Raw genomic sequence first — 26,175 nt, forward strand, 5'->3', positions numbered from 1 at the left:
TCTTGGTCCTTTAAAATTATCGCTGCCGTAAATAACTCTAATGTTATTAGAGTAAATGTGGTCCACATTTTGTGCATAATACTTTAACTTCTGCTTACACCCAGGTTTTACTGAATGACATGTTATAATGGTCTGCGTTTTTGTTAAAATATATCCTTACTAGATGATAGATTAGATATTCTTCTATAAATATTGTAAACTACAAAATGTTTGATAGAATTGGGATGATTACTTCCAATATTTATATATTTCAGATTGGATTTTGGCTTGTGAAACGGTTTATAGTTGTCAGTAATGAGGCTTTCTTTTCTCATACATAAACAATATATATATATATATATATATATATATATATATATATATATATATATATATATATATATATATATATATATATATATATATATATATATATATATATATATATATATATATATATATATATATATATATACATATATATATATACTATGTGCTTGTGCATGAAGTGTTGGAGAGGAGTCAATGAGATTAACAGAGGAATGGTTGTAAACATGTGTTTAGAAAGAAAAAGGCACGAAATAGAGGGACATGGCAAGATAATTCGAAGAGATCTGATACTGAGTTGAAGAAATTGTAAAGAAGAATGCTCTATATAGATGGTAGTTAAGGTTATTGTATAAATAAATCAATTAATAAGTTAAAGTAAATTAATTAAAAAGCTAAATCATAATAAAGAAATAGCAGCAAGTTATTTAGTAAAAGTTATGGAGAAGAAAATAATTTATCAAGCACTTCGCTTGAGTGAAAGCGTTTTCTCTTGAGTGAAAGAACTATAATTTCAGTTTTTAAATACACAGTAGATTATTTGTCAACGATAGTAATTATTTGTGTTTGTTTATACTGGTTTCAAATTTTGCCACGAAGCCAGCAATTACGGAGAAAGGGTTACGTCGTGTGCATCGGCCCCACTGCTCAACTGGTACTTGTTTTATCAACCCCGAAAGGATGAAAGGCGAAGTCGACTTCACACCAACATAACAATAATATTCTGTATTCTTAATGAATTTAATCTTGCCGATTCCAATCTCCCTAATTCCTATGATTATCTTATTACGATTCATTTTATATTTTGTTTAGTTTCTTCATTTTATGTTCCTGTCCCATTCTGTTAACTTCTTCGATTGTCTGCGGTAAAACACGGTTTCCTGTTTCCGGTAAAAATACTCGAATAATAATTGAGGAAGCTACGCATGCGAATCCTATAATAATACCAGGAGCCCATGGAAAAGCCAAAGCCTGTGAATAAAAAAAATGAGTGTATAAGTGAAATTGTTTAAAATAACCACATTGAAGGAGAGACGGAGATCATGGTGAAGATGAGGAAGTTGAACAATTCCACCCTAATACTGGTTTCATGGCCAACAGTGAAGGACAAGTTACAAGAAATGGTCAATTTCGGTTATTCCCCTCCATATAAAAGGAGTCAACCAATCAAGAGAGTGACTTACTCCGAGAAATGTAGAAAAAGTAGTTGCAGTAGAGCAGTAGTTCTCAACCATTTTTGGCCTATGGGCCCCTTTTGAATGCGATTTTACTTAGATGGACTTCCATAGCCATTCGATGTTTATAAAATTCTATTGTATTTTTACAATTCAGTTTTATTAGGACTTGTATCGAAAATTGTTAAAATATCTTGTACTTTGTGGACGTATAACCAATTTATTGCACATAAACTTTACTAGTCAGAAGCACAGTCTTTTCATAACCTCTGAAAAATTACCGTGGACGCCTATTGTAGTATATTGCATTTGTGGACTCCCAAAAATTTTATATAGACCTCGGTTGAGAACCCTTACAGTAGAAGAAATTAACCATTTTTTTAGAACAAAAATGTTACTTTTGCAGAAGAATGATTTCAGCTTGGAAAACATTGATGTAATAAAAACAGTAAAATAAAGTGGTTGCAGAAGAGGGAGAGAGCAGTTCACTGTAGAGAAGGAAGAATGATTTTGAGAGAGAAGACTGGTATGTTCAACAAAAGAAAACGAAGGAACCATGCATTTAAAGTATCATTAAAACTGAGCAGTAATATTCCTTGTACGAACTGTATAACGGCTCTTCATTATATACCGAACTTTGACATTTAATATTACTCAAATATAGGTAAATTGTTTAAACATTTTCTGCTATAACAGACATAGATATATATATATTTATATCATGCATTCATGAAAAAATAGCCTCTCTGGACACTTGAGCTGACGTCTATCAGGTCAATCACAGGCTCTCTGCATTGTAATGCTGAAACTAACAGAAGGCATTTGTATTCTCACTTTCCATACGCTAGTATTCTTCATCTGAGACAATTCCATTTACAGGTTCAAGCCGTTTATTCTGTGTGTTGAAAACTGAGAGCAGGAATCTTCTTTCCGGTGTGTAGGTTTTACCATTAGGAAGTAGCGTATGCAAGCGCGAATGCACTAGAACATACACAATGATATACTTCATATTGTAATAGAATAATTCTGGCTTCCTGTATCTTATCTGAATTTTGCTAAGTATTTTAATTGCAGCAACTTGAATCTAACGGGAGTAAGCCGTTGACGAATTTTTAACAATCATAACTGAACTGAGCTGACTAATTATGCTGTAGGAAGCATTTATCTAAGCGACAACGTGTATGCCATTTTCTACTTTGTATTGGATCATCCCATAAATAATGCGGTATTTTTTATACTTTTTTTTATTTTTCAAAATTAAGATTAAAAAAATTCTTTTTTAACCTGAAATATACTCTCCTTCATTTTTTACAATGTTCTTCCATCTATCTGGTAGACTTGCAAGGATTCTCTTCGAAAATTCACTTGTCTGTGAAGAAGAATACTCCTTCAGTACAGTTCTGACCTCGTCTACAGAATTCATATTTTTTCCTTCCAAATGATTTTGAAGACTGCGGAATAAATGAAAATCAAATGGGGTAATTCCCGGCGAATATGGTATGTGGGGCATCGGTTCCCATTCAAACTGTTCCAGCCTTTGGAATGTCATCGTCGCTGTATGTGGTCCAGTATTATCCTTATAAAAGAATACCTTTCGTCTTGAAACTAAAGGTGGTCCTTCTCCGATGGCGTCATCAGGTGTCGATGAATGGTTGGATGACCAAATCCAAGCTTCTCTGCTAGTTCCTCAACAGTTATGATGGGATTTTGTTCCACCAGGGTTTGCAGGATGTCCTCGTCAAGCTCTACAGATCTTCCAGGACGAGGCTCGTCTTCTAGGCTGTAGTTTCCGGGTCGGAATTTCTGGAACCACCGTTGGCACTGCCTTACGCTTTTTGTCTGATCCCCATATACTGCATTAATATTCCTCGCACTTTCCTTTGTGTTGTTGCCTTTATTGAACTCATAAAGCAAAATATGCCGAATATGCTCCTTTGTCACTTCCATCATAGCTTTGAAAATATAACTGTTAAAATCGAACTGCTCTCTTCAAAGCATGCACTAAGAAAATTACTACCTGCTTTTATAGCAAGTTGATGCAGGTAGTTTATCCTCCGACATGGGCTTTAAATGTGAGCTACTATGATTTTCATGCTCGGATAGTACAGTAATCATATGACCTGGTATAGTGTGCCATGTACTACACGACCTTGAAACTTATAACAGATCACATTTAAATCTTGAACTCTGTGTGTGTGTGTGCGTGCGTGTGTGTGCGTGCGTGCGTGTGTGTGTGTGTTTGCGTGTGTGTGTGTGTGTGTGTGTGTGTGTGTGTGTGTGTGTGTGTGTGTGTGTTTGTGTGTGTTTGTGTGTGTGTTAAATGTAGTTTGCTGCGTCAATCGCGATCATTAATATAGAAGAAAAGCGATTTATTCCGAAAAATATCATCGATGTAAAAAAAAAGTATACTTTAATAATCGAGTTTATTAAGAGCTAGGGCATCAATTAAGATTCAATAGGATAATTGTTCACTTACCAATAGTTTGAAGAATGGCGCTGCTGTGCAAACAATCCGCATGAAAGTCGTGGCAAGACCATTTCCAGCGCTTCTATAGTTACAAGATATTTACAATTAGAATCAATACTTAGAATGAATGCATAAAGCAATATCACGTAGAATCATATAGGTGAGATGGTTATAGGATGTTAACTGTTACCTTTACAGCATATTATTCTATTAATTTATGCTCAAACGCTGTCACTTCATTATCTTTTACTGGTTATAATCATTTTATTTTAACCTTACTGGTTCATCATCTTCCATTATTCTACATGTTGTTTTTCTTGTTAGATAGGGTAATAAGAATTGTGTTCGGTATCATTTAACAGAATCATTAAGATTGGTAGAGTACAAATCGGAAGAAGCTAAAAAAGCAATAGAATACCATAGAATTCAGCTTAACCAGTTAGGGAGTTATCTCTCCTCAAACCGGAGATTTGGTCTGAATGTTTGCAATAAAATGAACTTTGTCCAAGACACAAAGAAATCTGGTGTTCGAGTGGGCGATGGATTAAGTACATAACCTAAAAACACTCACAGACGTTTCTACAGAGTTCCACAGAGTTTCCGTTCACTCTGGACATTGGTAGAAGATACATGCCCAAGGTGCAGTACCGGGGAATTCAACCAAGGAGTCATATATTTGAGAGGTAAACTATTTCAGAGCAGGACAATTCTTTTACTGGTACTATATTGAATCACTACTGGAAGGTTGAAAAGTGTCGTTGATTCGGATGGAATTTTAACTCGGAAAGGTCGACGAATATAACTGCATACAATATTTTAGCAATTCATTTCATGGTTTTTGATGAGAATCTTGTTTCATCAAAGGTATTCAATAACTACAAGTTAACCACATAAATATTACATGTTTAATTAGAAACAACCACTATGTATTAAGATCAGTATAGCATTTTAAATCTATATTTAAAATACTATATTGATAGCGCCAACAGCACCAACAGCATTTGTATGTGCGTGAGTGTGTGCATGTGTGCAGGCGCTTCCTCTCCCCTGCTCTCCCTTTTTCTCTATCTCTCTCTATTTCTATCCGTTTATTTGTCTATCTATCTATCTCTAGCTCTCTCTTCTTCTTGTATAAATATTATTATTAGTGTCCATCACCAACATGCTTCTGTGCATTCAGTCATACAAAAGAAACGTAGGCTTGATATAATTTTAACAAAAACGTTCATTATTAAAGACAACTGACCGTATTTCCGTAGGAAACAATTCCGAGGTGTAGATATAGTCACCATTAACAGCAGCACTCAGTCCAGAAATGGCCAAAATATACAATGCCAGAACAATGTAATCCAGTGTTTGGCTGTCCTCTAGAAGAACAGAACGTATCACAGTTGAAATAAGTTTTCATACATTGCACAAGTGATAAACAACGTGTATGTGTGTGTGTGTCTCTCTCTCTCTGTGTATTTCTATTACTATGTCAGTGTATACGTATATACACATACTATGTATGTGTGTACGTGTGCATATATATATATATATATATATATATATATATATATATGTACGTATGTATGTATATGTATATATATATATATATATATATATATATATATATATATATATATATATATATATATACATATATATATATGCATATGTATATATATATATATATATATATATATATATATATATATATATATATATATATATATATATATATATATATGTATATATATATATATATATATATATAAGGTAAATTATGAATCATTCAATAAGGTATATAATAACACTTCCTAAAATCAGAGCCAATGCTCCAAAAGCCACCATAAAACTCACGATAAAGATACATACAAGCAATACAATGAACATATGAGAAATAGGTTTACCTTTGCGTTGAATACATTAGTAAGTAATATATATTTCAATATCAGGTGATTTCATGCTTTGCATGACAAACATGCTCTGATATCTTCAGTTGAAAATAACATTTTTAACATATATTTCAAAAATATTCACTACTTTAGCTCGTGTGCGTTCCTTACTTTAAACGTCCCACATGAAATCAATTGATATTGAAATATACATTACTTACTGATGTATTCAACGCAAAGGTAAGCTTGTTTCTCATATGTTGATTGCATTGCTCGTACGTAGCTTTATCAGGAGTTTTATGGTGGTTTTTGGAGCATTACTGATTTTAGTAAGTGGTATTAAAATCCTGTTTCCTGACTGTGTGAAAATGATTAAACTTTAAAGCTCTATAACTTTTTAAAAACATTCTACTGGAAAAAATGAAATAACTCCAAAAATTCAGTTTGGGTAAGTGTATTATTGTGCCAACGTCGGAGTAACCAGTGAACATCGAAAGATCAACACCAAGAAGGAAGAAATATTATTTACATACATTTATTCATTCGCCCGACAGGTAGTTAGAGAGACAGTAGTACTTATAGTGATAGCGAAATTGTTTTTCGATAGTGACAAAAAGGTTTCTGTCTGCCAGTAGAGAGGGAAAGAGTAAGGAACGCGCGGTGCTGACTAGAAAGGAAGAAAGAATAAAGGTGGCTCTGCTCTGATTGGCTGTATGCAAATGAGTTCATTACTGGGGTCCGGAACTCTCGTGGGAAAAAATTTCGCTTTCAGTCTGCTAGCGCAACTCAGTCACTGATGTTGACTTTTTTTCTTTTTTCTTTTTTAGTTAAAGTTACGGTTTTGAATCTTCCCAGGGTTATTTCGCTTGTTTATTTCCTATTGAGGAAGGCTAAAGAGCTATAAACGCGCGTCTTGGAATCCGCTAGAATGACGCACTGGGCAGATATGGTGTTTTTTACACGATTTATTAATTTTTGCACGAATAATATTTTTCTTGGCTCTAAAGAGCGCCTCGATTAAAAGTCAAAGTGAGATGTAACCCAAGATGAAGAATATGCAATAGAAATGTTACCTGCCAGTAATTTTATCAGGGCTACAGAAAACATACAGATGGCAGTGAATAACTTTGTAGTTTGAAGGGCCTTATTGTGTCCGAATCTAAAAAAATGAATAAAACAGTTAGATGGTATATATGTGTGTATGGATGAATGTATGGATTATGTATATATATATATATATATGTGTGTGTGTGTGCGTGTGTGTGTGTGTGTGTGTGTGTGTGTATGTATATATATATATATATATATATATATATATACATACAGGGTGACCCAAAAAATGTATACATACTTTAACAGCTGATAACTCAATGTTAACGCATTTGAAGTTTAAACAGTTTAGGAGTGAGTTTCAAGCAGATCCGCCATCGCGACTTACCATCACTCGAATTAGAGATAAGTTTGAATCCGATGGAACTGTTCAGAATGTCCAGGAAAAAACGTTTCGGAAGACCACGAACATCGACAACCCCCCCCCCCCCCCCCCCATAAAGCAAGAAGGAGTACTGGAAATGTATCACCAAAGTTCAAGAAAATCTGTGCGGCAAGCGAGTCGTGAGGCAGGTAACTCAAAATCGTCTGTCCAACGCATTTTGAAGCGTCATCAAGGGAAAAGTTGCGTTCCAAGATTATCTCATGTTATTGATGACGATGATCTAGACCGAAGAGTACAGTATTGCGAGTGGTACTTGGCACGATGTGTAGAAGATGCACACTTTCCAAAAATGATTAGGCGGAGTGATGAGGCCACACTCAAATTAAATGGTTCAAATAACCACCACAGTTGCACATACTGGGTACCTGAGAATCTGCATATTATGGTGGAACACCATGTTAATTTACCAAAAGTTACAGTATGATGTGGCTTATCATCAAGAGGATTGATTGGACCTTTCTTTTTTGATGCTACTGCGACTGGTCCCGTTTACTTGAACTTGCTGTAACAGTCTGTCATGCCAAGCATTAGAGAAGACTTTGAAGATGAGGAGTTTCATTTTCAGCAAGATTGGGCATTCCCACACTACCATCGCTATGTTAGATCCTTCCTTGATGAGATCCTGCCAAACAGGTGAATTGCACGAAGGAGTTTCGTTGAATACCATCCGCGTTCACCAGACCTCAAACCACTAGACTGTTTCTTTTTATGTGGATACCTAAAAATCAAAGTCTACGCTATGAAACCCGCAACAGTCGCTGATTTGAGGGCAACTAATGAACGAGAATGCACACAAATACCAAACGAATTGTTTCGTGATGTTTGTGATTCCATTGCTTCCTGTTGTCAACAGTGCCTGGACCAGAACGGACGTCAATTTGAAAATAAGAGTTGACAAAACAATAAAATAATGTCTGTAGATTCCATTAAATTTTGTAAATGAAATGTATTTTAATAAACACCTATTTACAACTATTTAAAGTGTGTATACGTTTTTTGGGACACCCTGTATATATGAAACAAATCGTTTCCTGAATTCGTAGCCAAGATTTGAAACCGAATTACTAGCCTAACGAAATTAAAAACAACTAAAAATATATATCTTATAGTTCGACTCTTTGCAATAATATAATCAGTGCTTTTTTAAAAACACGCTCTTCAGTTAGGGGAAAATAAAAGAGCTTTGAGTTTAAATATTATGATGAATGTCTCCCAGCCTAGCCGCACTCTAACGACTGAAACAGGTAAAAAAATAAAAGATAGAGACTTGGGACAACGAATGCATAAGCCAAGCTGTGGAACTATTTTATTCTTTTATTCTTTTACATGTTTCAGTCATTTGACTGCAGCCATGCCGGAGCACCTCCTTTAGTCGAACAAATCCACCCCAGGACTTATTCTTTGTAAGCCTAGTATTTATTCTGTCGGTTTCTTTTCTTCATATAATATATATATATATATATATATATATATATATATACACGACGGGCTTCTTTCAGTTTCCGTCTACCCAATCCACTCACAAGGCTTTGGTCGACCCAAGGCTATAGTAGAAGGCACTTGCCCAAGCTGCCACGCAATGGGACTGAACCCACAACCATGTGGTTAGGAAGCAAGGTTCTTAACACACAGTCAGTCATGCGCCTATATGAATGAAACTATCTAAACTATCTGAACGATCGTTCAGATTTTATCATTTTGTTCCTCATACACACGATTAAGCAAATCTCTTACCTTTTAGCAAGTGTAGTGTAAAAAAATGAGGAAATGCCCTCGACAAAAAACATTATTGCAGAGTTGAGATAAACACTTCCCACCAGAATGTCCGGCATTAGCAATATACTGTTCAGTGATGCCACATCTACTGCACTATAAAATGACAAAAATTAGGTATACATATACTTGCGTAATTTAATTTATATATATATATATATATATATAATCATGTAGAGAATGGAGAAACAAACACAGGAAGAAGCAGGTCAATCGCGCTAGTTAGCCATTGATTTAACTATGTAACATTACATAATGTCCACATAATTAATTAAATCAATGGCTAACTAGCGCAATTGACCTGCTTCTTCCTATGTTTGTTTCTCCATTCTCCACATAATTATAATTATAAACTGCGGTTTAAACAATAAATTACCTGCCTCTGGATACCTTCTAACAAAGACGGTACCCACACAGGTAATCTCCAGGAATGCCTTCGGATTTAATTATCCCCAGGCTGCTTAAACACTTCAGCCTATCCCTTAAATGTTTAAACAATCTTATCATATATATATATATATATATATATATATATATATATATATATATATATATATATATATGTATGTATGTATGTATGTATGTATGTATATATATATATATATATATATATATATATATATGTATGTATGTATGTATGTATGTATATATATATATATATATATATATATATATATATGTATGTATGTATGTATGTATGTATGTATATATATATATATATATATGTATGTATGTATGTATATATATATATATATATATATATATATATATATATATATATATATATATATATATATATGTATATATATATATATATATATATATATATATATATATATATATATATATATATATATATGTATGTATGTATGTATATATATATATATATATATATATATATATATATATGTATGTATGTATGTATATATATATATATATGTGTGTGTGTGTGTGTGTGTGTGTGTGTGTGTGTGTGTGTGTGTGTGTATATATAAGGATAAGCAAGTTAGACAGGTCAATATGCAAATTATATTAAATACGTAAAATACAAACAATGTATATACGTTTACATATTTTGTTGTAGTGTAGCTACTATTTTGTTGTCTTCATATATATTCAGTGGTTTGAAGATGTGTCCATCGGATATGATATAATTAAGTTGACTAATATGTTGTGTGTGATGAATATGTGTTTTCCAATTAAACTCATTTCTTTTTGCTGTTGGTAGAATGACAAGAATAGTCAAATGCCTTTTGGGAGAGAAGTGTAGAAAAGATCAATTTCAAAAATACTTTCAGTCAATTCTCTTTTTATTTCACTGATATATATAATTAGAATTACGTAAATACTCCCTTCGTCAATGAAAAGAAACCGTGGTATTTCTAGTTTTTGTCTAAAAGTTTATATGTCAAGAAGTGATAAGAATTATATTTTTAATCTATTCCATCGAAACTACACAAGAGAAAGAGTTAGGTTTATGACTTAAGGTCATTATAGGAAAGTATAACGTTTCATATCATTAGTGCAGGAACGCCAAAATACAACAAGGATTGTATGTGAGTTTGAGTGACATAGCTTCCAGAAGGCATGCTATCCACTAATTAAAATCGGAAAAAATCCTGGCTTTTATAACTTCCCTTGGAAGTTTCTAGAAGCGTTCCGAAATATCAGTTAGAATAATTCTGACTAAAACCTAGAATGATTTTGGCTGAAATCTTTTCAACCAATGAGAGAACTTGTTTCAGATTAGCTTAGTTTTCATTTTCTATAAGCCGTCAAGTAAAATAGCTACACATACAAAAAGGTCCGACTTACACAGAATAGAAGTGATATTAAGAATTATAGAGGTTGAAGAAATGTATTACAAATCCAGAGGTACTTTGACCTGCCTAACTTGCTTATCCTTACCTTTACTTGAGCACTACTAAGTACATTTTATATGGAGAATATCTTATTCTCATCTTTGAACTATATACCTTTTGCTCTGATGAGCGCTTCTTATAGCTAAGACTCTTAGGCACGTCTACAAAAAAAATCCTATCTCACCTAGGGATATTTACATGGAACTCCTACTACATAAAACTAATTGTTTCATCACTCGAAACAAGTGGAGAGCCCTATACTATGATCTTAAATCTAGTAACTCTGAAACTTCCAAGAAAAATGACTCTTACGATCTAAAGTCCCACAAAAACCCACCCCAAATCCTACATTGACTAATTTTAAGAAAGATCAGCTACCTATGATAATAAAACATTAAATTCTCTAATTCCTGCCAGAAAGAACTATCCTAAATTACATCACCATAAAGACAAAACTGGAAACTTTACTCCCTCCCCTTGGAAATGTATACTAACCTCATATCAAAAGAACTAAACACAAATTATAAACATGCTCTTAATGAAATTAACAACATCCATTGTAAGCTCGTCGCTGATATAAATTTATTAAATAGAACTGAACCATATACACTTAAACCCCACCACTCCACCTTGAAGGACCACAAACCCAACTTCTCCACTAACCCTTCTTTTAGACTCATCTGCCCCACAAAATCCGCCTTGGGTCGAATTAGTAAATGCATTATCGACCGTATTCTACCCCTAATTAGGACTAACGTTAAGTTTCCACTCTGGAATTGCACCGTTGACGTCATCACTTGATTTCACTCTCTTCTTGATAAGCAACACACCCACTTCCTTCAGCTTGACATCTCAAATTATTATTCCTCAATAATCCCAATTCTCTTAAATAAAGCCTTAATCTTCGGCCGAAAATACGAACCCATCTCTCGATCTGACATCGATATTATCCTGGCTGCGAGGAAGACACTAATTCACTTTAAGGATAATAATTGGACCCGCAATTCATCTACGGATTTCTTCGATATAACCATGGGCGCATCGGACTCAGCCAAGGTTACTGGCCGAGTTGGCCTAATCTTTCTCTCCGAAATTAAACAATATTTCCTTAACCTCTCCAGTGGACTATACAAAGATGATGCACTCCTTTCAGCGACTGGATCTTATTGACCGTCTGTGGAACCCACCAAGAAAGCATTACACAATTTTTATAAAAACTATAAACTGAGTATTTCATTCGAAATTGACACAAAGGTGGCCAATTTCTTACACATTACTATAGACTTAAATATAAATCTATATCACCCTATATTCGAGAGCCACTGACATTTCGCACACATCTGCTTGAACTCGGTTATCATGCGCCCATCAAAGCTCGCCAAAGACCGAATTGTTGCTTTGCTTCCACGAAGCGCCTCCGCCACTTGAAACCATCGAACGGCTTTCGTCCTCTCCCGTCTCATTGCACATGCTCTAGCTCTGAAAATGCAACCTTCGTGCTTGGCATTGAAGAATTGATCAAGATCCATTTCCTAAGCGCTTCTTCTAGCTTCCTAACTAGGTCTCCCTCTATTCTACATTCCTCTAAAGTTATTTCCTTACTAAAACATACCACCTCTACTCTAATAGCCCTTTTCAGGGTTATCCACCAGCGACTGTTCACGATTGCACCCGCCAACTCACGATTGACTATCTTGCTAACCCGGTCTCTGAAAGCTTGGCGTACCGATAAGGACGCGTTCAGCTTCCAGTATCCGGAGCCCTGTCTAGGGATCCTATCTATGTTTACGCCCCGTGGGGGCGTAAACAGTGATTCGTCTAAAATACCATCTTCACTGTCGCTCACGTCCAGGACCACCAACTTACCCTCCAGGTCGAGGAAGATCGTCCGAACTTCGAGAACCAGGCCTTTCCTAAACAGTACTGCCACCCCACCTCCCATTCCGGGCCGACTAAGAGAAACGTAGATCTCATAACTGTCGAAAATGGTTGTCGGAAATTCTGGTCTCACCGGCTGCTATCATATCCAAACCTTGCAACCTGAGGTCATTGAGCAAGTGATCTTGCTTCCAGGGTGACCTCAGGCCGCAAACATTTATGCATCCCACTCTGACAATCACCATGACGGCTCGAAAGGGTTCAGGAAAAGACAAAAAAGCGGGGTTACTTACCACCCAGAAGCTGTTGCTAACCCGGTGATCCGGGTTTCGGATCTGCTTCCTCTGGGAAACCAGCTAAAGCCTCTTGGTGGCGCCGACGTTTGGCCTTCCCACGTCACGCGGGAAGTCCCTTTGAATTTCTTAGAATACTTTGAGGGGTAACTGTATTAACATAAGGTAACCCGTAACCCTAAGGATGCTGGTGTCATCAATTGCACTCTCTCTCTCTCTCTCTCTCTCTCTCTCTCTCTCTCTCTCTCTCTCTCTCTCTCTCTCTCCCTCTCTCTCTCTCTCAATTTGCTTGTTTCTGGCTTTGAGAGCCAACAGACTTTTGTTGGCTCTCCTCACGAGCATATAATTCAGTGTTTCCTCATTTGTAACTGTGAGCTTTCTTTTTGGTTGTGAGTGTGGTTGTGAGTGCATTGGTGGATTTGGTTGAGGTAATGGTGGTTATGAGGATAGTAGTGTTGATGTTGTTTTGCTGTGTGTATGTTCGATGTGTTGGTGGTTTGTGTTTCTGGTATTGGTGTTGGTTCTTTTGTTTTGTGTTTCCTTTGCCTTTTTCATTTTTTTTTAATTTATGAGGTTCTTCCTCGTCTTCACTACGGGATGAATAGTTGCTAGTGTCTGTATGGTCTGTCTCGGGGAGTGTGAGTGTGTCTGTGATAGTGTGAACGTGGTTGTGTGAATGTATGCTTGAGAGAGGGGGGCTGGTTTGACAGATACTCTTTGTGGTTTTTCCCGTTGTATGGGGTTCACTTGCCTCTGTTGTTGCTATTGGGTGACACTGAAGTTCTATTAAAAGGTCTCTGTTGTTGGGGTGTGATGTAGGCTGCAGGTATGGTTGCGTACCTCCCAACTTTTGGGGGAAGAAGGCTCTCAGGTGGCTTGTGGATCCACAGATGCCGCATCTGGACTTCTTGCTTTCCACGACGACACGCAGTTCCACCCCATTGGGCAGATGAATGAAGTCCGAGATCTTTTCGATGCTATCTGGTTTCACATGGATTAATATTTCCAAGTTTATCTCACACCAGTTTTCTCTGCTGCACCTTTTCAGCTCCAGAAGTGACGCTGGGTCTTGAATCACACAAGTGACAATCCTAAAGACGTTTACACCCGGTGGTAAGCCATTCACTCTGATTCTCATTGTTCTCTTTGAGAGGTAGGTGGGATACAAGACCCACTCCTCAGTCCACCGGGGTGACACTGCGTGTCATGGCGCGAGGTCCTCGCATTTAAAGAGGACCTCAATGCAAACTTCCTCCCTCTCTGCATTTGAGCCACATCTACTAAAATGTCTCTGAGGGCTTTCTCAACCTGATTAATGGACGCTATTTCAGCCCTCGGGTTTTGCGTGATACGCTTCTGAAATAAATGGTATTCCTCTCTTTTGTTTCTCTTATTTCTGGTGGTACTTGTACTGCTACCTTACTACCCTCAAATTGGATGATATCTTTTGCTTTTGTGAGTTCACGCGCTTTGTCATCCAACGGTATCACATACATCTCTTATGGGAAGAGTTAAAACACACACCTTATGGAAAGAATTAGAACACCAACGTTAAGGCTTTGTAACTTACCATTCTATAGACACAACGATAGTAATTTTCCTCAAATAGGGTAATTTAAAGATAGCAATTAACTTGGCAAACGTTGAAGCTTCTTTTTCACTGTATGGTTGTACATACTCAATCGGAATGTTGGGCCCATTGTTTTGGCTCTCAAGACTTGTTTCATTTACATGACTAACTGCTTGTTGTTTTGAGGCATCTTTTAAAGTTATATTCCAGACATTATCAAAATCAACTTTGTTTTGTTCTGCTGCCTTTTTGAGAATCTTCTTTGCAGCTTTTATTTTTGAATTTGCAAATAGCCATCGGAGAGATTCTTCCATGAACCTGCAAGAGTAAAGTTTAGATAAAGAAATATGTAACATTTGTTGGCTTATCCTGCATGATCAATTTTCTTGTACTCATTACAATGGGTTGCATTTCAATCTCCCTACCAAATTGCGTAGACTCGTCGAGAAATAGTGACGTTATTGCAAGACAAACAAACAATATATACATACAATCACTCATACACACAGACACACACACGCACGCACACACACACAAACACACACACAAACGCACACACGCACGCATGCACATACACACACACAGTGGTGGTGGTGGTGGTGTTGCTGGCGTGGTGATGGTTGTGTTGGTGGCAATGGTAGTGTTGGTGGTGATGGTTATGATGGTGGCAGTGGGGGCGAAAAGACAGGAAGGAAAACAACGTGAAATACTAACCAAATGAGGGTGAGAGAAAGGTACTTACAATAAGTCTACTAAGAAATATCCTGATACAACGGCGTTAAACAAGAATAATGTGTTCCAACTATAATCCTTTAAAAGGTAGGCTATCAGCCCAAGTGAACAACTTAGCGTGCTCCAGATAAACAAAAATATACCAGTCATAACGATACGTTTTTCCTTTGGGTATAACTCACACACCAGAGTTACTGAACTGAGAACATATACCTGGAGAAATAGAAAAAAAAAAGAAAACTAGTTTGGTATAAAATAGTGATGCAGTTGCATTATTGATTTACAGATATTCTAGATATTATTATGAGGTAAATGATAAGAAAGCCAGCAATCAGAATCGTTCGCACGCCGGATAAAATGCTTAGCGGCATTTTGTCTGTCTTTAGGTTCTGAGTTCAAATTCCGCCGATGTTGACTTTGCCTTTCATCCTTTCGGAGGTCGATAAAATAAGTACCAGCCAAGTACTAGGATCGATGCAATCGACTTACCCTTCCCTCAGACATGCTGGCCTTGTGCCAAACTTTGAAACCATTGGTATGAGGTAAATTTGCATATCGCAGGCTTGGCTGTGCGGTTACAAGCTCACTTTGGAAAGATGTGGTTTCAGGTTCAGTGCCATTGCGCGGTATTTTCGCAAGGGTCTGCTACTATAGCCCCATCCAACCAATGTTTGGTGAATAGATCTAACCGACAGAATCAGCGTGGAATCCCGTCGTTTTCTTCCTCTCGTTTTCTTTTATTTCATGATTTCTTTCGTTCCACAGTCCTGATTTGTAACTTGTACTGGCCATGTGCGATGAGCCATAAGACACAAGGTTTGCTATTAAAAGCTGCTTAGGAAATATCTCCAGTGTATGAAACTATACGTAGCTCGTAACTATATACTGTGCACATTAAACAATATTTATCTCTCACCGGCTGGAGTGCTTTTTAGCTGATTTTACTTTAAGGGAAAAGTAAACGATAGATACATACATACATACATACATACATACATACATACATACATACATGCATGCATACATACATACATACATACATACATACATACATACATACATGCATGCATGCACGCATGCATGCATAAATACATACATACATACATACGTACGTACGTACGTACGTACGTACGTACATACATACATACATACATACATACATACATACATACATACATACATACATACATGCTTGCGTGCGTGTGTGTGCGTGTGTGTTGACAACGGGTGTTGCTGTATTTATGTCCCCGTAACCTAGCGGTTCGTCAAAAGAGATGTCGATAGAATAAGTACCAGGCTTTAAAAAATATAAGGACTGGAGTCGATTCATTTGACTAAAACACAAAAAAATTCCTCGAGGCGATGCCCCAGCATGACCGCTGTCTAATGACTTTAACAAGTAAAAGATAAAAGATGAAGGATACTTAGTTTCAAGGCGAGCGTGAATATGAGCGTGTAGAGGCATTACCTCTCGCAGTCCTCCAGTGAAAAATCTCGCAGCTGCGAACAACCAATAAAACGACGAAAACGCAGAGAGTAAGTTGAAGACCACCAGGAACAAATTGCTTAACACCCTCATAGGCTTCCGTCCAAATCTTTCAATCAAATATGGTGCCAGTAGACCACTGACCACTTGGCCCAAAATGTAAAACGTTTGGGTAGATTCAGCCAATCCTTCGTTGTTGCAAACCAGGTTCCACTATGAAAGAAAATTTATTTAGAAAGTGGTAAAAATACTACAAATAGATACGTACATATGCACATACACACACAAACACATGCATACATAAACAAAGGAATGCCGAAAAGTTCATGGTTTTTAGTAAGAAACTACAGGAAGATAAGTTAATTATGATTTTATTCAATATACTCCCCGCTCATATTCACACACTTATTGTAGCGGCTCTTTAGTTTTTTCTAAACCCTATAAAAGAACATGGAAGGTTAGGCCTCTAGCCAGGTCTTTCGGAACAACCTTATAGCCATGAACTTTTCAGCAGCCCCTCGTATGTGTTCATATGTGAGTGTGTTCGTACGCGTGCGTGTATGTGTGTGTATTTGTGTGTGTGTATGTGTGCGTGCGTGTATGTGTGTGTGTGTGTGTGTGTGTGTGTGTGCGCGCGTGCGTGTGTACGTGCGTGCGTACATGCTTCTACATTACATATACTAAAATAGGAAGACTACAGAGAGATTAGCATGGTTCTTTTGCAAGGATGACAGGCAAATTCGTGAAGCGCTCCATATTTACAGGCGCAAGCATGACTGTGTGGTAAGGCGTTTGCTTCCTAACAACATGGTTCTGGGTTCAGTTCCACCGCGTGACACTTTGGGAAGGTGTATTCTGCTATAGACTCGGGTCGACCACACAGCCTTGTAACTGGATTTGGTATATTCCTAGATAACCTTAAAAAAAACTGGGTGGTTCTGGTTGGAACGTCTCTCATCATAGAATTGTTCGATCAGAGTTAACTTACGGTTAAGCAACAACACCCACAGCGTTTGGTTACAAAAAGACGTTCCAACTAGGACTATCAAGTCTTTTTAAGGTTATCTAGGAATACACTAACCAAGCTTGTCCTTCCTTGCTATAGTAGTAGTAGTAGTAGTAGTAGTAGTAGTAGTAGTAGTAGTAGTAGTAGTAGTAGTAGTAGTGGTAGTGGTAGTGGTAGTTGATGCTTAACCTTAAGATCAGCTCTGATTGAGAAAATCTGTGATGAAAGTCGTATCAGCAGCTGAAGGCCATCCTTTCTTTTTCAAGAATATATTTATAATCTAATGTGTCCTTCCCGTTTTCAAGACGATATTTTGAGGTCTGGCACTATTTCTAGTTGGTCGCGCGACCAAAGGGAAACCCCGTCGATGATTCACTATTTATGCTAACACCTGCTACTCAGAGATGGTTTACGAAATAATCTATTTCAAGGGAGATAACTAACAATGGCGTTTGAAATGATCCTCTGTTTCTATTTTATACTATAAATAATGGTTTGTCGCTAGGAACGAGTTACAAAATGATTTGGTGTTTAGGGAGTGTAATCGAGATAAGTGTCCCTGTTATATGACAAGTATGGTATCTATTTCCTCGACGCATACAAAGCGAATGAAGACCAGCTTCGGTAAGGTGTGAACTCACCAAGCAAAAATAAATAATTGATTACTGCAAATTAACTACTGGTTTGTCGTGGAGGCGCAATGGCCCAGTGGTTAGGGCAGCGGACTCGCGGTCATAGGATCGCGGTTTTGGTTCCCAAACCGGGCGTTGTGAGTGTTTATTGAGCGAAAACACCTACAAGCTCCACGAGGCTCCAGTAGGGGATGGTGGCGAACCCTGCTGTACTCTTCCACCACAAGTTTCTCTTACTTCCTGTTTCTGTTGTACCTGTATTTCAAAGGGCCAGCCTTGTCACACTGTGTCACGCTGAATATCCCCGAGAACTACGTTAAGGGTACACTTGCACGTTAATTTCACGAGCAGGCTGTTCCGTTGATTGGATCAACTGGAACCCCCGACGTCGTAAGCGACGGTGTGCCAACAACAACAACAACTGTTTTGTCATTCATCATCGCCCCTAACATTAGAATAATATATTGCATTAATGATTAATCTATCTTGTATTAGTTTCGTAATTATAATGCTGCGAGGTAACAAAGCCGTTAGCACGTCGGACAAAATGCTTAGCGACATTTCGTCTTTCTTTGCGTTCTGAGTCGATAAAATAAGTACCAGTTGAACACTGGAGGCCGTTGTAATTGAATTATCCTTTCCCCTGAAATTGCTGGCCTTGTACTTATCATAGAAACGATTAATTGAGTAAATATCAAAAAAATGAATTCAAATATTTATTTTTATTTATAAGCAACCTACCTGTGACACAATAGACTTATCAACAGGTGCAGTATAATAATAGCCATTAAGGCAGTCCAGGGTTCGATTCTCTCTTGTAATCCCTCCATCAGTATTGATGATATCTATAGAGCATTTATCATATGACAGATTCACTTCTTCCCTGATCGATATATTGTATTGGCTGAGTTGAAACTCTGTCAGATTCTTACATCTGTATTCAGGAATGGTGGCTGCAATATAAAACTAATATTCATTTATGTAGAATCGGTTTGTACGAGGGAATGCTGAAAGTGCCTGGCTTTGGGTAACAGAAAATGCAGGAAGATCAGTTAATCATGATTTTATCCAACATATTCCTCTCTCAGATTCATACACTTATTGCAGGGGCCCTTCAGTTTTTCTGAGCCCTGTAAAAGAACTCGGAAGATTGAGGCTTCAGCGAGGCCTTTCGCGACACCCTTAAAGCCAGAAGCTTTTCAGCACTACCTCGTAGAATAATGGTGCCAGAAGAAACGGAAACCAGACCCCCAACGAACCATTAATAGCATTGTCGTTTATGGAACTTTTCTAAATGACGGACAGATTTAAGTTTTACATGGAAGAGGATTTCATTTATTATAATGTCGTCAAAGTTGTTATTGATGGATGCGTTGCAGCAGCAGCAGCAGCAGCAGCAGAAGCAGTAGTAGTAGTAGTAGTAGTAGTGGTAGTAGTAGTAGTAGTCTTCGTCGTCGTCGTCGTCGTCGTAGTAGTAGTAGGAGTAGGAGTAGGAGTAGGAGTAGGAGTAGGAGTTGTAGTAGGAGTAGTAGAAGGAATAGTAGTAGGAGTAGTAGTAGTGGTAGTAGTTGCTGTTGCTGCTGCAATTGTCATCATTGCTATTGTTATTGTTTCTGTTTTTGTTGAACTAATTGTTGCTGCTGCTGCTGCTGCTGCTGCTAATGTTGATAATGTTGCTGTTATTGCTATTGTTATTGTTGCTGTTGCTGATATTGTTGTTATAGTTGTTTCTGTAAGCTACTGGAACAGAATATAGCTTTAAACAAGAGACTACAGCTGCTGCTGTTGCTGCAGCTGTTATTACTTGGTGAACAATGTATGTATAAAGATTCATTTCTTTATACTGACACACGCGTGCGTGCTCACATGCACATTCACACAGTTATATGCATACATACATGTGTACAGGCATACATACATACATGCATACAGGTAAGCATACATACATTCACACATACATACATACATACATACATACATACATATATACATACATATATACATATAAACATACGGACATACAAATAACCATTAAGATATATATATATATATATATATATATATATATATATATATATATTTATATAAGGGCATTACTATATAATAACGCCTCACGCCATGAGGGACTCTAAGGTCAGACTACTATAAAAAGCACATTTTTCCTCGCATTCGGTAAAAATGTGCTTTTTTATAGTAGTCTGACCTTAGAGTCCCTCATGGCGTGAGGCGTTATTATATAGTAATGCCCTTATATAAATATAAATATATATTTCGGGAATAAATGATGGATTTTTTCCCTTATGAGGTTTTTTTCACGCTAGCTACTTGATAAATTCTTGTAAAAGAATTCGTCCTATTATTGAATTTAAATATATTACCAGAATATATTCAGTACTGAATTTATTCTGAGTAAGAGGCATATTTACCGAGATGCAATTCGAAATTCCCGCCACTTACATAGGGAAATAGCGATGAACAGTCGTCTATATGCTATGCTGGATACATGGTGTTCGTTTGGTATGTTGATTCACTGTTTATTTCTATTTTTCTAGACCATATTATACTGACGAGTAGAAGTTGTATAATACTACAATAACTACGAAATCATGATTTATAATTTAGTTCGTTTTTAAGGGGCTGGCTTCGAGAGTTGCATTTCCTCGCATTCGGTAAAAATGTGCTTTTTATAGTAGTCTGACCTTAGAGTCCCTCATGGCGTGAGGTGTTATTATATAGTAATGCCCTTATATAAATATAAATATATATTTCGGGAATAAATGATGGATTTTTTCCCTTATGAGGTTTTTTTTCACGCTAGCTACTTGATAAATTCTTGTAAAAGAATTCGTCCTATTATTGAATATATATATATATATATATATATATATATATATATATATATATATATATATATATTCAATAATAGGACGAATTCTTTTACATCTTCATATATATATATATATATATATATATATATATATATATATATATATATATATATATATATATATATATATATGAAGATGTTTGTAGCCAAAATGAGAGGGTCAAAACACATTTCAAATCTCGATATTTTTCTGAACTAAACTTTAAATTTTTAATTTTTAATTTTTAATTCACAGAAGAAAACGGTTTTCTTTTTCATGATATAATCAGTCTATTCATGAATTTAAAAAAGGCGTTTGAAACAGCTGTAATGGACTTCTTTATATATATATATATATATATATATATATATATATATATATATATATATATATATATATATATATATATATATATATATATATATATATATATATATATATATATATATATATATAATTAAAACATAGGGTAAAAAATCAGATATTAATTAATATCGATTTATTACCAGGAAGCTAGCACATTTAAAGAATCAGAGAGATTCAGAAAAAATATCTGAGATCTTAGGGGATTAAAGTATATGTTTATATATAACGATGACCACTAAAGTGGACATTTGATGTGCTAGAAGAAGATCACATGTTGTGTCTACTAAGACCTACTAAGAACCATTAGGTCTTAGTAGACACATGTGATCTTCTTCTAGCACATTAAATGTCCACTTTAGTGGTCATCGTTATATATAAATATATATATAATTATATATTTATATATATATATATATATATATATATATATATATATATATATATATATATATATATATATATATATATATATATATCCGACGATTGGTTGAATGGCCGAAACTTCGAAGTCACTGTAAATAATGTTTGTGCTTAACAATAATAAATATGTGTGTTTGTACATATATATATACACACAAGAGAGAAAACATGTCAAAGGGACAGGTCGGTTTCTCTCCAATTTTTTGTAAATTCTTAAATATATCTCCTTCTGTTTATATGTATACTACCAAACAAACATGATTTTTATTGAATTCCTAATACTTTTTATTGAATACTTTCTTTTAAATTGTTTTTAACATTTTCTTATTATTATCAAAGAATATAATATATATGTATTTTAATACTTTTGTGACAACCAGTACTTAACACAACAAAGCTTCTGCAAAGCTTTACATTTTACTTTTGACAATCTTTTTCTAAAAAAGTGAAACCGGTCAAGTGAATGAGAGGTAATGGTGTCAAGAAGACCCAAAGGTGTCAGGTAATGCTGAGTAAGTGCTATGGACAGACTATAGTTAAGCTCCAGGTTCGGCGACTACGTGAATGAGGAGTCCAGCGTAGGTAATATATTAGCATGCATATATATAAAGAATTAACAGAATGAGATAAAAATCCGAGGTTGTGAAAGATTTCCGAACATTTATAAAGATAAGGTCTTACAGCTGTTTCCGGGATATTTTATATATCCCTTCATCGGAGACGGTGTGAGAAAATGGTTAAGCAATAGTTATTCTAGAGAAGATATGAAATAGAGAGTGAAGTGGAGGAATGAAAACAGACGTGAGATATGCAGGGATATTGTATCTGCAGTTCCATTATTTAAGCAGAATGGTATACATATAAGTTTCCTGTACCTTGTGTGTAAGTTCCAAAAATATCCCGGAAACAGCTGTTAGACCTTCTCTTTATAAATGTTCTGAAATCTTTCATAGCTTTGGATTTTTGTCTCATTCTGTTAATTTTGTATATATATATATATATATATATATATATATACAGACAGAACAATCCCGTTATTCTGGATTTATCTATTTGATCAATTTTTTATTGCTGTTAACGTTATTGTGATGACAAGATTGGTTTAATTGATATTGTTCGTAACCCAAAAAGTTTATACATTATTTACAAAGTTTATGCTGGTTATTGAAAGTGAAGACAGATAGATAGATAGATAGATAGATAGATAGATAGATAGATAGATAGATAGATAGATAGATAGATAAGTATGTATGTATGCATGTATGATCTTACCTATGAATACGTAGAAAAAGCTGTTGGCTGAAGCGGTGAGTGCCGAGGCGCAGATGATGAGATATTGAGTAGTATGAAAGTACTTAGAGTCTCCCAGAGCTCTCAGAATTCCATCGACATCAATTTCCGAAGGTTGCATAGTGGTTTCCTTCATTCAATTCGTTTCGTTATTTTTTTTAACCTCTTATTTCCTAATTGGTATTCTGAATCAAGTGAATCAAGTGAAAGACCTCTAGAATTTATAATTATTTGCGAATATTTAATTTTCAATCGTTTTTTGATGATGCTGCATCTCTAAGCGAAGTAATAAAGTAAATATATTGACAACAGCAGCAACAACAACGACAGCAACAACGACAAAAGTACCTCACGAATTGCAAGAAATTATTCCTCAGAAAGTCATTTTTTGTAAAGGACTAGCTGCCTGTTATTAGTTTTCAAGTCTATATTAGGTAAAATCCATAATATTCGTAGAGGCAAATGAGAGAGTCATAAATTGAAGTGTGTGTGACTATTAAGTGATAATATGTATATTAAGTGATAATTTGTGGAAACGGCTATTTTAAAATTAATGTCGCGTCATTCACTCGCCTCGACCCTAATTATCTTAAAGCCGTCATCACCGTCATCTTCGTTGCCATGGTAGTCATCATCGTCATCATCGTCATCATCGTAGTCATTTTCGTCATCGTGGTCGGAGGTGGAGGTGGTAGTGGTGTTGCTCTTCTGATTCTTCTTTTGTACTTGTTGTTGTTGTTGTTGATGGTGGTGGTGGTGGTGGTGGTGGTGGTGGTGGTGGTGGTGATGGTGGTGGTGGCTGTCGTGGTGATGGTCGTAGTAGTGACGCTGCTGCTGTTGGTACCACACAACTTCCACTCTGGTGATATTGTGTGTGTGTGTGTGTGTGTGTGTGTGTGTGTGTGTGTGTGTGTGTGTGTGTGTGTGTTTCCTTTGTGTTGTTAATGTTCCGCCCCATGTTGTATAATTGAGATTATTCTTACCGTTGTTGTAAATGATATCGATGTTTATTATTGTCGTATACACACGTTCAAAGATATACGCATTCACATACACGTAAAGACATACATACATACATACATACATACATACATACACATACATGCATAAACACAAATCAACATACAATGATGTTCATGCTTTTACACATACACACACACACACACACACATAGACACACTCACACATTCACATACATATACAGATGCATATATTTACGTTCAAAGTGCATTCCAGAAGTTTTAAGACGTTTATTTATTTGAAAGAAGTACAAAACTTTCCTTCAAAGTAGGATCCTCTGATTCTAATGCACTTGTTGTGGCGCTCCAGTACTTCTGCAGGAAACATTATATACAGAGTGTATTACTGCATTGTTTTGAGAGAAAATTGATCTTCATTGAGACGATCATCCAAGAAAATGCTAGATTTATATCCAGAGTTATTTCACATAAATATTCCTTCACGAATTCCATTTCCTGGTTTGGAACCATTTGTCTTGAGGCGTGCGTGCGTGCGTGCGTGCGTGCGTGCGTGCGTGCGTGCGTGCGTGCGTGCGTGCGTGCGTGCGTGCGTGCGTGCGTGCGTGCGTGCATGCGGTGTGCGTGCGTGCGTGCGTGCGTGCGTGCGTGCGTGTGTGTGTGTGTATGTGTATGTGTGTGTGTGTGTGTGTGTGTGTGTGTGTGTGTGTGTGTGTGTGCGTGTGTGTGAGTGCATGCGTGTGTTCGTACGCGCGCAATTGTGTTTGTGTTAGTTAATACTTTTCAATCATCTTTTGAGGAATAGATCTCCAATAAAAAGTATTAATATAAGGGAGGTAATTAGAATAGAGAATAGCTTAGTTGTGTCCCTTGACAAATTTGGTTTGATAAATGATAAATTTGCTGAGGTTTTTTCTATTTCCAAAAGGCAACGGCAATAATTCTTCTCTATAACTTTGTTTTTTGCTTTTTTTTGTTTTTTTGTTACATAAATACTGCTTTATTACTTAACAACTTTTCTTCTATGAAACAGAAAGTTACCAGTCTGTAACTTAACATACAAAAATAACTGTGGAAAAGACTTGACATTTCAACTTAGAAAACGATTGAAAGCAACATGTATGAAAAAGTAAATTGATTAAAAGAAAAACAAAAAGAGAAGTAAAGAAACAAAAAAGTTAGAAGTTTAAAAGATTAAATTATTGAAAACGTCTTTCACTTTTAAAAAATGAAAGTGAAAGTAGAAATCAACCACTAAACAACAACCCCAAAGTTACTTCAACAAGGAACCAGAGAAATAAATAAAGTAGGGAAATAACCAACGAGAGTGTAAGAGTGTGTAACAGATTGTATACCCCCAGTCTGAACATAACTGCAAAGGCAATGCTGCAGAGAATGGCCAGCGACACTCGCAGCAATAGGCACCCCATCTCGCGGGGTTCATTTCTTAGACGAGCCCCGATTTTGCGGAAGAAATCAATAGTTCAATAGATCTGAGGTCTCGAAAGCTGACCGATCCGAATAGACAGCGACCGATATTTTTTTAATCGTGATAATTACATTTGAAAATAAGTCTCTTATAAAGGTGCCTTTCAAGATTTTAATTTATTTAATTGTTTGTTCAATATTTATGGAGTTAATAGAAATAAACACTCTTTATTTACTAATAAACACTTTAAAAAGATGAAAGAGAGAAAGAA

General features: G+C 36.0%; 1 protein-coding gene and 1 non-coding gene across 2 annotated transcripts; one reads left to right on the forward strand and one right to left on the reverse strand.

Moving 5' to 3' along the window:
• Nucleotides 1-469: 469 nt before the first annotated feature.
• On the reverse strand, nt 470-24,194 carry LOC106869233 (solute carrier family 22 member 6). The gene is made up of 10 exons (XM_089359627.1): nt 23,481-24,194; nt 19,297-19,508; nt 16,900-17,130; nt 15,442-15,644; nt 14,700-15,017; nt 9,058-9,192; nt 6,902-6,987; nt 5,195-5,315; nt 3,958-4,030; nt 470-1,278 (listed from the first exon to the last, which is right to left on the reverse strand). The coding sequence occupies exons 1-10, from the start codon at nt 23,632-23,634 to the stop codon at nt 1,105-1,107; spliced, it is 1,707 nt and encodes a 568-aa protein (XP_089215753.1). The 5' UTR covers nt 23,635-24,194; the 3' UTR covers nt 470-1,104.
• LOC128249141 (U6 spliceosomal RNA) lies at nt 17,574-17,679 on the forward strand. The gene has a single exon (XR_008265260.1). It is a non-coding gene; the product is annotated as a U6 spliceosomal RNA (small nuclear RNA).
• Nucleotides 24,195-26,175: the final 1,981 nt, after the last annotated feature.

Source organism: Octopus bimaculoides, chromosome 11 (genome assembly GCF_046866305.1).
Source record: "Octopus bimaculoides isolate indiv1 chromosome 11, ASM4686630v1, whole genome shotgun sequence".
NCBI classification, from domain to species: domain Eukaryota; kingdom Metazoa; phylum Mollusca; class Cephalopoda; order Octopoda; family Octopodidae; genus Octopus; species Octopus bimaculoides.

Coding starts and splice junctions, on each gene's coding strand:
- LOC106869233 (XM_089359627.1), bottom strand. CDS start 23,634: ATGAAGGAAACCACTATGCAACCTTCGGAAATTGATGTCGATGGAATT. Junction 4,031..5,194: donor TTGTTTCCTACGGAAATACG/GTCAGTTGTCTT, acceptor TTGTAACTATAG/AAGCGCTGGAAATGGTCTTG. Junction 1,279..3,957: donor CGCCATTCTTCAAACTATTG/GTAAGTGAACAA, acceptor TTTTATTCACAG/GCTTTGGCTTTTCCATGGGC.